General features: G+C 48.3%; 1 protein-coding gene across 1 annotated transcript; it reads right to left on the reverse strand.

Annotated features, from left to right (window-relative positions):
• Positions 1-516: 516 nt before the first annotated feature.
• Positions 517-10,555, reverse strand: LOC308130130 (organic solute transporter subunit alpha; the record flags this gene model as incomplete). The annotated part of the gene is made up of 7 exons (XM_080496330.1): positions 517-917; positions 2,151-2,403; positions 4,047-4,158; positions 8,255-8,410; positions 8,483-8,556; positions 8,634-8,785; positions 10,468-10,555. The coding sequence occupies 7 exons, from the start codon at positions 10,553-10,555 to the stop codon at positions 517-519; spliced, it is 1,236 nt and encodes a 411-aa protein (XP_080352456.1).
• Positions 10,556-12,568: the final 2,013 nt, after the last annotated feature.

Raw genomic sequence — 12,568 nt, forward strand, 5'->3', positions numbered from 1 at the left:
TCACACCACAGTCACACCACGTCACACCACAGTCACACCACGTCACACCACAGTCACACCACAGTCACACCACGTCACACCACAGTCAGACCACGTCACACCACAGTCACACCACCGTCACACCACGTCACACCACAGTCACACCATGTCACACCACAGTCACACCACGTCACACCACAGTCACACCACGTCACACCACAGTCACATCACGTCACACCACAGTCACACCACAGTCACACCACAGTCACACTACAGTCACACCACGTCACACTACGTCATACCACGTCACACTACGTCACACCACAGTCACACCACAGTCACACCACAGTCACACCACCGTCACACTACATCATACCACGTCACACTACGTCACACCACAGTCACACCACAGTCACACCACGTCACACCACAGTCACACCACAGTCACACCACGTCACACCACAGTCACACCACGTCACACCACAGTCACACCACGTCACACCACGTCACACCACAGTCACACTACGTCACACCACGTCACACCACAGTCACACTGTTGAAATCCTGCTTCTCGCTCTCAGCTGTGATGTGACAATGGCGTCCCTCTGCAGGCTGCAGCTCCTCGGTGTGGACTGTGTGTGTGCGCTGACCTCCTGTAGTCTGAGGGAAGAAGAACCCATCCAGAGGTTTGTGCTCGATCTTGCAGAGGCTGTCCTCGCTGTCGCTGCTGTAAGCAGGATTGGAAGCAGACCAGCCCTCCTCTGATGGTTTCAGGTGAGGCAGCTGAACGTCTTCTGTCTGAACGGCCTTCTCCATCTGCAGCTCACAGACCGGCTCCTCCACATCCGCCAGCTGACCGGGCTCCACCTTCCGGAAAGTGTGTCGAGCGTACAGGCCGATGCAGAACATCTCCACAATGACACTGTAGTGATATATGACTGAGGCCAACACACAACACACAGGAGTCGGTATCGGGGAAACTGGGCTTGACTGCTGACAATGCAGCAAGACACAGATGATTTCAGGACCTTTAAACATTTTTTGCTGATAAGTTGTGTCGACCTGTCGCTCACATATCAGATTATTCTGCAGTTCCTCATTTGAAACGGCACAGAAAATATTTAGATTTTCGACAACCTTTATTACTCAGAAAACATTTTAAACACTCTTAACAACATGTTTGACTTTTAATATGACTTTTACATTCAAACCCTGTATTGCAAGTTGCATCCCTGGAGTTTCAGAAGTACAACTTGTACAGCTATTTTGGCCTTTTTTGGTGATTTGATCTATTTAAACTATTTTTAGCTGCTTTTCCTTTCTATGGCTGTTTTGAGTTGAGTTGTTAAGTCTGTTCAGTGCAGGTCATGTTTGTGCTGTTAGCTTGAATTAAAAGAGAATAAAGGAACAGATGAAGAGCTCTTGTGTCTTGCCATGTCATCAGGCTGCAGGTTACATCCCACATGTGGTGTTTATATGATTCAGCCCAGACTAACTCACCAGACCATGTTCCTTTTGTCTGCTGGTTGATTCTGATGGTTGTTGTAACGTGCCATGGAGCCTTTACCGTGTCTACTATATGAAGTGGTAAAGAGCTTTAGGGGCCCACAGTCAGGAGGCTCCATCACTCTCCACTGAATGTAGGATCAGCTGCAATCAACTATGTTTTTATATTTCTGTGGTTATTTCATTACTTTCGTCAAACATAATGCAAAAGTAGTATAACACATTGCAATTCAGATACAGTAATATTGTAATGCAAATGATTACTTTCAAATAACAGTAACTAATAATATGTAATATATTACATTAGGATGGTTTATGGGTTGATAATCACCAAAATCAAAGCTGTTCAGAGGCGATTAAAAGTATCATCACTCTGTTGATTTAAGATATGTGCTTTTGACCTCACCTCTGGAGACACTGTCTCACCCAGGAGTGGACAGAGGGGACAGAACAAGAGGATGAGAGACAATTTTTTCAGCAAATGTGTGACAGCCTCTATGTATGTATTTACCATGTGATGTTATTACCTTTGTTTCTCTCTCACGTAGAAAGATATGTCACATTCTTTATTCTTTACTATTTCGCAAAGGTAATGTTGGACAGCAAAGATCTTGGTGAGTAAACTCAGGTGTCAGGCTGCTGTGTGTCTGGACAGTCATACTCACGCTGGGACCTGGTCAGGACAGAAAATGGAGGCGAGCATGGGAAAACCTCCAGGGCGCCCAGAGTCTCCAGGATGCTGCTCTGCAGGCCACAGAGAACCAGAACCAGCACCACACATATGAACTTGGCTCGCAGCCCGAAGCCGTGCAGGGTGTTCTTGGTGGCTTTGTAGAACAGAAGGTGGCCGTAGAAGGACACCATGGTGGACACACCAATGATGGCGTTCACGTACAGATTGGGATTGACCGAATCCACCTGAAAGCAACATGAAGGTTCACAGAGCTGAAGACACGTTGTTTCTATAAACCTAGGAAACATTCTGACTCTGGTTTCTACAAAGGTTCTTCCTGTTGGAGGACTTTTTCTTTCCACAGTCGCAAACAAACCTGCTGCTCATGTGGATATGTTGGGTTTTTCTATTTTCTCCATAAAAGCACCTAGGAATGACTGTATTTAAAAAATGTTTTAACAAAAAAAAAAAAAAAGAAAAAGAAAGGAAAAGCACCGCCTTTGGAGTGGTTGTTTCCGGAAAATCACAAATTCCTGGAAATGCGAACCGTAACGGTCTATACCGGTCTATACCGGTCTATACCGGACTATACCAGTCTATACCAGACTATACCGGACTATACCAGACTATACCGGTCTATACCGGTCTATACTGAACTATACCGGACTATACCGGTCTATACCGGTCTATACCGGACTATACCAGTCTATACCAGACTATACCGGACTATACCAGACTATACCGGTCTATACCGGACTATACCGGTCTATACCGGACTATACCGAACTATACCGGACTATACCAGTCTATACCAGACTATACCGGTCTATACCGGACTATACCAGACTATACCGGTCTATACCGGACTATACCGGACTATACCGGTCTATACCGGACTATACCGGACTATACCGGACTATGCTGGACTATACCGGACTATACCGGTCTATACCGGACTATACCGGACTATACCGGTCTATACCGGACTATACCGGTCTATACCGGACTATACCGGTCTATACCGGACTATACCGGACTATACCGGTCTATACCGGACTATACTGGACTATACCGGTCTATACCGGACTATACCGGTCTATACCGGACTATACCGGTCTATACCGGTCTATACCGGACTATACCGGACTATACCGGTCTATACCGGACTATACCGGTCTATGCCCACACTTGTTGTGCGGTGGAAACGGGGCGTTCGTGTTGCATCACTGGGGTTGGATGGGTGCTCAGGGAGCCTGGGGGAATGTTCCTGTTACGTGACATCAGTCACTCTGACAGGTTTTTCACCTTCACAGTTCAGGCGGCTTGGAAGTTTTCATCTTTTTTCTTCAATTCAAGTTCAAACAGGAGGGGGCGTTATTAGAAAGTTGTTTTGTCTCATAAAGAATGAAGTCTGAAGGCTGATCTGCCGAAGGAATAATTAGGCAAGATTCCTGGACACACGGTTTTACTGGGACATTTGACTCTCATTGACTCATCGTAAGAATAAACTTTTCAGTTGCTTTCAGTCTGATTCCTGTGTACTTTGTTTCCTGAAGTTTTACTAGAATGTTCTCCTGACAGGAACAAAATACACAAATTACTGACTCACATCTGACCCTGCAAAAAGTGATAAACAGGCTGAAAGTTTCATTACATCTCAAAGGGATGATAAATAAACTGTTCAAAGTTGTTTTTCAAATGTTATTAAGCTGAGATTCTGGGACGGCTGAACATGTTTTGTGGCCTCAGATGAGTTTCCTTTGTGTAAAAGGATAAAAACCTTTGGACACAGGTTGCAGTTCTCAGTAAGATTTAACTTGAGGATTGGGTGTGGGAGATGATCTCTGGTGGAGAAAGAGTTCCGGTGGATGAGTATTACAGGACTCACGTCTCCGTAGTCATACTGCTCATCGGTCCACAGAACCAGAGTGATGAAGAAGAGGATGCTGCGCACCACAGAGAGCTGCAGGACCGCGGCCATCATCCAACCACGGCTACTGCTGCAGAGTCAAAGATCAGTCAGTTGTTAGAGGAGCAGTGAAAGTGTTAAAGTGTGTCAGACTTTTGAAAACATTCAAGTTAAAAATGTGCAAAGCGTAATTCATTATTTAATACTCAGTACTGAATGCAAAATCTTCTTCTCAGTTGTGTCAAAGAGGCTGTCAGCATACATGATCGAAAACGGATATGTTAACACCTCCATCGAAAAGGGGGTATTCCAGGTTTCTCTGGATGCCACAGGATGCACTGTGTCCTCCATCTGGTTTGTCATGGGTATGAACCTTCTGCTCCAGGCAGGAGAGAAGGGAACAAGAGGACCCATGATGGACACTGGGATTAGGCAGCCAGCCATCAGAGGGTACAGGGATGACCTCACGATTACAACATCATCCCATGTCCAAGCTCGATGGGTCTGATCAAAGCTTGAAGAGATGGTCACATGGGCAAGAATGACATTCAAGCTGAGGAAATCAAGAAGCTTGATTATTAGAAAGGGCAACATCTCCGTTGAGTATAACCTGGCCATTCACGGTGAGCTCACACCCTCCATCAAACACAATCCCATTATACATCTGAGCAAGTGGTACGATGAATCGCTCAAGAACCACAACAATGTCCGCACCACTGAGAATCAAGTGGCGGTCTGGCTGAAGAAAATCAATAAGGCAGGCCTCCCAGGGAAGTTCAAAGCTTGGCTATATCAACATGGCCTACTTCGTAGATTGACGTGGCTGCTGACTGTTTACGCCGTCCCACTGGTGGTGGAAGGAGCGGAGCTCAACATTCACTCACACCTCTGGAAGTGGCTGGGAAGCCCACCTTGTTTCACATCAGTCAGGCTGTACATTAGGTCTGGACAACTACAACTGCCCCTCTCTTCTCTGGTTGAGGAATTTCAAGTAGCCCAGTGCAGGTTGACCATGACCTTCAGAGACTCTAAAGACAGCAAAGTCAGAGGAGCTGGAATAACAACAAGGTCTGGGCGAAAGTGGGAGAATCTGTATCTCTGGATCAGGGCTGAAGAGAACCTGAAGCTCAAGGACAACATTGGAGCGCCTTGCATAGGACGGCAAGGTTTGGGAATGACCCACTTCCAAACAGTAAGGCAAAGTGCACCCAGACCCAACTGTGTTGCGCGGCCCCACTACAGAGAGCGCGGTCAAATGTAGGGGTTGTGAATGCCATGTAACCACGTAGAAATGTAAAATCATGACGCAAAAATCATGGCTGGAAGAACGCAGAAGTTGTTGCTGCAGCTCCGCGAAGCCGAAAGCTTGTTTTCTCTGTGCTCCTGCTGCTCAGCTGGACCGTTTCCTCTCCTCTTCCTGAGAGAAGAGTCTGAACCTCATCACAAGACGTTTCAATACATTGAGTCAACAAACAACCAGAGTTTGCAAAGCAGCGTACGTCAACAATAACGGAGTGTTTACCACAGATGAGATATTTTAATATTGTGGACTTGTTGAGAGTGACCATCATCACTACCACCCGTCATCACGACCGCCCGTCATCACGACCACCCGTCATCACGACCGCCCGTCATCACTACCGCCCGTCATCACGACCGCCCGTCATCACGACCGCCCGTCATCACGACCGCCCGTCATCACTACCGCCCGTCATCACTACCGCCCGTCATCACGACCACCCGTCATCACGACCACCCGTCATCACTACCACCCGTCATCACGACCGCCCGTCATCACTACCGCCCGTCATCACTACCGCCCGTCATCACGACCGCCCGTCATCACGACCGCCCGTCATCACTACCGCCCGTCATCACGACCGCCCGTCATCACTACCGCCCGTCATCACGACCGCCCGTCATCACGACCGCCCGTCATCACTACCGCCCGTCATCACTACCGCCCGTCATCACGACCGCCCGTCATCACGACCGCCCGTCATCACTACCGCCCGTCATCACTACCGCCCGTCATCACGACCGCCCGTCATCACTACCGCCCGTCATCACTACCGCCCGTCATCACTACCGCCCGTCATCACGACCGCCCGTCATCACTACCGCCCGTCATCACTACCGCCCGTCATCACGACCGCCCGTCATCACGACCGCCCGTCATCACTACCGCCCGTCATCACGACCGCCCGTCATCACGACCGCCCGTCATCACGACCGCCCGTCATCACGACCGCCCGTCATCACTACCGCCCGTCATCACGACCGCCCGTCATCACGACCGCCCGTCATCACGACCGCCCGTCATCACTACCACCCGTCATCACGACCGCCCGTCATCACTACCGCCCGTCATCACTACCGCCCGTCATCACGACCGCCCGTCATCACTACCGCCCGTCATCACTACCGCCCGTCATCACGACCGCCCGTCATCACGACCGCCCGTCATCACTACCGCCCGTCATCACGACCGCCCGTCATCACGACCGCCCGTCATCACGACCGCCCGTCATCACTACCGCCCGTCATCACGACCGCCCGTCATCACTACCGCCCGTCATCACTACCGCCCGTCATCACTACCGCCCGTCATCACGACCGCCCGTCATCACGACCGCCCGTCATCACGACCGCCCGTCATCACGACCGCCCGTCATCACGACCGCCCGTCATCACGACCGCCCGTCATCACTACCACCCGTCATCACGACCGCCCGTCATCACGACCGCCCGTCATCACTACCGCCCGTCATCACTACCGCCCGTCATCACTACCACCCGTCAGGCGTTGTTAGGTAAATTTGTACTTTATGTTTATTATTAGTACTTGATATAATGGGAATTAACATTATGTAAGTTATCGTTGTTTCATGCATGTCTATTATAACCACTGTTCACTGTTTCACACCTGCAAGGCCACGAGTCTTTGTATTATTGAAACTGTACCACTCTGAGACTCTTCAAGGTCTCTGGCCTCTGGGCCGGGGGACGTCTTATCTGAGACTCCTGCTTCAACTGTGTGAACCATATAGAAGTGGAAGCACACACACACACACACACACACACACACACACACACACACACACACACACACACACACACACACACACACACACACACACACACACACACACACACACACACACACACACACACACACACACACACACACACACACACACACACACACACACACACACACACACACACACAGGCCAGTGTTAACCTGCTTTGTCTGTGTATGAAAATGTAACCTCCTACTTTGAATAAAACGGGGCAGAGAAATGAAGATGGGGGCAGATCGGTGAACTTCAGCTCCTGAGGTGATTCATTTCTCTTCCTTGTACAAGCTGACTTGTTGTTTTGACTCTTTATTGCTCTCCATACTGGGATTGTCTCTCTTTTCATTCTTGCAGGTTTTTTACCTAACAGGCGTATAGAGGAACGATGAACTAGTGTTCTCCCCTCCCCTCCCCTCCCCTCCCCTCCCCTCCCCTCCCCTCCCCTCCCCTCTCCTCTCCTCTCCTCTCCTCTCCTCTCCTCTCCTCTCCTCTCCTCTCCTCTCCTCTCCTCTCCTCTCCTCTCCTCTCCTCTCCTCTCCTCTCCCCTCTCCTCTCCTCTCCCCTCTCCTCTCCTCCCCTTGTTAGGACTTTTTCTCTCCACCGTCGTTCACACTGCTCACGTGGATCTGTTGACTTTCTCTCTGTCAAAAGCACCTAGAAATGACAGTGTTGTATTTGGTGCTACATAAATAAAGTTGAATTAAATTGAATATTTACACTCTGAAAAAAATCATTTATCACTCCCGCTAACTGCTGTTTAATGATAGTGTTAGCATTTGATTGATTGTCTTTACTGCTACCACGTACGTACACAATGGTGGCACATGGATTTATGACATCACGTGGTCACGTGGGTGAAAAACCTGGTTGGAGGACCTGTAGGGTCACTGGAGCTCTAGAGGAGCTGCAGGTTGCAGATGTTTGTGTTATTTGAACATTTCTCAGCCTTTCCTCATCTGAACTGGAACACACAGCTTCAGAGCACCTGAGCCATGAGTCTACATGTCTGACATGCCAGGTAGTCGCATCCTGAACAAAGACACCAACATCCTCATCAGGACGTTGTGGAAGAAGGTCCTTCAGCAGAGCAAGGTGGCTGCTGGGTACCTGGTGATGGCCACCATGGGCAGGCAGCAGCAGCAGCAGCAGGGGAAAGGATCCGGGGACACCTGCTTTCCAGACAGTGTAGAAAGCATCCGAGCCTTTCCTCCAAAGAAATCAGTGATTAGTCCCATGAACTTCAGCAGAGTGATTGAGTGATACCTACACAGACACACACCTTCAGACAGCAGCAACACAACATGTGACTGCAGCAGCCATTAGAGGCAGACTCACAGAGAGGCCAGGAAGTTACAGAAGGAGGAGGAGCGTGGGATGTACAGCGCGATGAGGGAGGTCACTGCAAACACCTGGAAGGAAACACCCTCAGATCAGACCTGGAAGCTGCTGGCCCAATGTGCTGAGGCCATCCTGTGTGTCAGGTTACCGGGTACATCCCCAAGATCCACAGGTAGAGGCGTTTCCGCCTGAAGGACGGAATCTGGCGCAGGAAGAAGCCCACCTCCTCCAGGAAGACCCCCAGTAGGATCAGGACCAGCCCAGCCGGGATCAGGAAGAGCCACAGCTCGCCCCGGATGGCTGAGACCACAGAGACCACAGATCTTTACCATCATCACACGTGAACGCTGTCAAACCTGCTCAGCTCCTTCTGTTCCGACTGTCCCTTCAGCTCCTCTCAGTTAGCAGTTGGCTTCCTGTTTCTCGACTTTTGATGGTCCTCCAGAGAGAAAAGTCAGACCATCAGCCTTATGAAGGAGCAGAAGCGGACATCAGGTGGTGGAGGAGGATTCGCCCCCGTGCTTCATAAAAACGCCAAATGCAGACAATGATCACTCTCATGTGTTCACAGAGTTTGAAGTGAGGTGTGCTGGGCTGCTCTCACAGTGGGGGGTGTGCTGGTCTACTGACCTCCCACATACAGCAACAACTTCTTCAATTCCTTTTCTGACTTCCTGGCTCAGATTAAAATACGACGTGTCTTTATAGTTGCAGATTATAATTTCCACATCTGCTGCCCCGTTGATCACATGACGAGGCAGTTTTTAAATCTCAAGGACTTTTAATCTTGTGCAGTCTGTGTCTGGACACACTTGATCTTTGTCATATGGTTTATGATTTATTCATTTGCAATCGGTGATGCAGTTTTCTCTGATCGTAAACTTGTCTTATTTGAAGTTGATCTTACCTTTAACACAGTTTAGCACAGTTTACCATACTACAGCTCATTCCTCCACTTCTAATCAGTTCTTTGCAGCATCTCGGCAAATTAGTGTAATTCCTGGGTCTGTCAATGTTGGAAACTATGGCACCTTTAAAAACCAGGAAGCCAGGAAGTGTGTGTGGGGGTGTGTGTGCGTTCTATATATAAGTATGGGTGTCGTCTTGTGTGAGTATGTGAGGGTGGGGGGGGTCTACGCTCCCTAGCCGCTGGCCTCCGGCCCGGCTCGTGCTGGGCCATGCTGGTCTAGACTCTGCTCTTCGGCCGTCGGGTGGGGTGGGGGGGGCTTCCTGCCCGGGTCCTCTTGTGGTGCCTTGTTGGGGTGGGTGTTGGTCCCCGTGTTCCAGGCCGGCCACTTGGGGGTGGGGTGGGGGGGTCCAGCTGGGCCAAGTCCTAGTGAGGTCCCACCACCTTCTCCCTCTCAGCCCCTCCTACCTTACCTTACCTTACCTCATTCAACAATAGGGGCCAGTGGACGGGGCCTAGGGTGGGGGGGGGGTCCAGGCCACTTAACTGTGGTCTGCCCCTCCCCTTCCTAATACATTTTAAAATTTGATTTAAAGACAATCTAAGGGGGATTGAATCTGTGAGAACACCAGGGGACGACTCCTATTTAAACTGTCTGGTTTTTGTTTTTTGACTTTCTGTATCCGTTCAGCACTTTGTCATTTTAGAGTTTTCAATAACTTCAAGTTGTTTCTCTCCATTATTTGGATTTTTTCCTATTATCTTACAAAGAGGAGAAGTTGGAAACTCTTCATTTCTCAGCTGAAGTGAAAGGCCATGTGCGGGAGAAGACTCCCTTGGCTGTAGGTGGAACATTTGTCAACTTGAATTGTGGGATAAGAGTCATTTAGAAAGAGAATGTGCATATATAAAATTAAAAAATGCTTATTTACAAATCATGAAACTTCCCGGAGCTGCTCCAGCTGCAGGTTACAGAAAAAGAACGAATCCCTTCCAAACTCGTCCACCGGAGACGTCCACCGGAGACGTCCACACAGCAAAGACCCAGACCAGCTCAGCCAGGAGCTTTACTCACCGCTGAAGAACTCTGAGGACAGAGGGACGTCAGGCCCCATCCAGCTGCAGTTTGCACCTCTTCTCCATTTGGATTCTCTCTCCAACATGTTAAATAAATATAGTCAAATAAATCAGAGCTGCTGGTTTGGAGAAACTGTGAGGGGACGACTGTGTTTATTGTCAGCAGCCTCTGCTCATTTCCTTATTGGCCTGAGGAGCTGCAGTTAATGAGTGACGGTCACAGGAAGGGCGAAGTCCATCTCAGCGCGGTGCATCAAGTAAAGATCACAGACATGGTTGAATCAGTGAAGACAACTTTGACGTCAATAGGAAGTGCAAAACAATATTTTTTAACATTCAATGCATGAATAAAATCATTTTAAACTTTCAGAGAAGCCCGGCTGAAAACGGTTTAAAATACAATTGTTTTCTAAAAACAACTTCATTTGTTCATAGACTAGTTTTTCAAAGTGTTAGCCAGTATGCAGTTTAGAAATGAGTCTGTAGTTGTTTACCTGTGAGAGATGTCCTCCTTTAACAAGTGGAAATACAAAGGTCATTTTACAGACTTTAGGAATTCTGTTACAACAAAGACTTAAGTTAAACACGAGATAAAAGTTCAGCAATAAAATCAGCAGCCAGATTTAAAAACAATTAATTGAACGTGTGTGAACCAGCTGCTTTCCTGGCTTCCTACTGTTTCATGCTCTGTGAACCCAGAGAGCTGTAATAGGGCTCAAATTAAATGAAGGCATATTTACAGTAGATCTCTGCAAGTTTCAGGGATTTCAGGCCTCAGGAGTTGTGATTTTGTCTGTGAAGTTTGGATTGATTGTTTCAAAAAGACAAGCAGCTGCTAGTTAAGGCAATGTGACATAGATGCCTTTTCCTTTAGATTCTGTCCATCTCTGGTCAAATCATTTGGAAGTTGACATGATTGTCAGTTCATTCATAGATTTGAGTTTTCTAAAACCTTTTAGGATCATTCAAGCTCTTGTTCAGTTTGGAAAGATATAATTTAAATTTGGCTTGTTTCATTAAGGAGGTGCTTTTGTTCCTGAGCTGTATAAAAGCAGCATCCCTGTCTTTAAACAGTCACAGTCTCAGGTGAGAAGCGTGGATTGTTTCATCTCTTTGCCCTGCAGGTTAACAGACAATATTTGTTCATGAGCCCAAAGAACTCAACAAAGTGCTGCCATGCGAATTCATTATTATAGAGAGGCTCGGGACCTTTTTAAAAAGAAGCAACAGAAAGAAAGAAAGAAAAAAGGAGGCGGCTCTGGACCTTTTAAAAAAGAAGCAAAAAAAAGTAAAAAGAAAGAAAGAAAAAAGAAAGAGGCTCTGGACCAAACAAAATGAGACAGATTATTTCACAAAAGCTAGAAATGCTTCATTTTTGTTTTTGTCAATTGAACATTTGTAGCTGCAGCTGCACAATGATCGCTCAGGTCATTAATCAGCATTAGTCAAGAGTAGATCAATGAAGGATGATCTATTGGGAGGTTTGAAGTTCAGTCAACCAGTCTGGATTCCAGTCCCGTGACCACAAATTCATTGAATTTAATCCGACATGATTGTGCAGGGAAGTGAGAGTCACTGCAGGCAGAGGGCGCTGTGGAGCAGACCACACCTCTGAGCCCGACCTTCACAACCAGCAAGGTACAGGACAAGACTTTGCAATGGTTTGTGAACCGACAGGGAGGCAGCAGAATGGAGGGAAACGTGTTTTTGATGTGAATGGCAACCCCTCCCTTTCTTGGTCACATGGGACGACACTGGACCCTGAGAGGAGGACGTCCTCACCAGAGACTCGTCATTCAGCCACGTTCAGGAAGCACCAGAACATCAGTGCTGGTGGACTCGTCATGTTTCCACTTGGTGGAACTTGAAGAGCACGTCTGAAGCTCCAGGTGGTGATGAAACCCCCGACTAACTCCGACTTCCTCCGACGCTCCCAAAGCTGTGGAAACCTTCCGGCCAGGTCCAGTAGTCAGGGTCACCATGGGGGGTCGGCCTGCACCCACCAGGCTGACACCCCATTGTGGGGAAACAGCACAAGAAGAAACTGAAACGGCCCTGAGGGCGGCCATCAAAACTAATCTGTGTTCTGGAGGCCAAAA

The sequence above is a fragment of the Blennius ocellaris genome (genome assembly GCF_963422515.1).
Source record: "Blennius ocellaris genome assembly, chromosome: 5".
Taxonomy (NCBI): Eukaryota; Metazoa; Chordata; class Actinopteri; order Blenniiformes; family Blenniidae; genus Blennius; species Blennius ocellaris.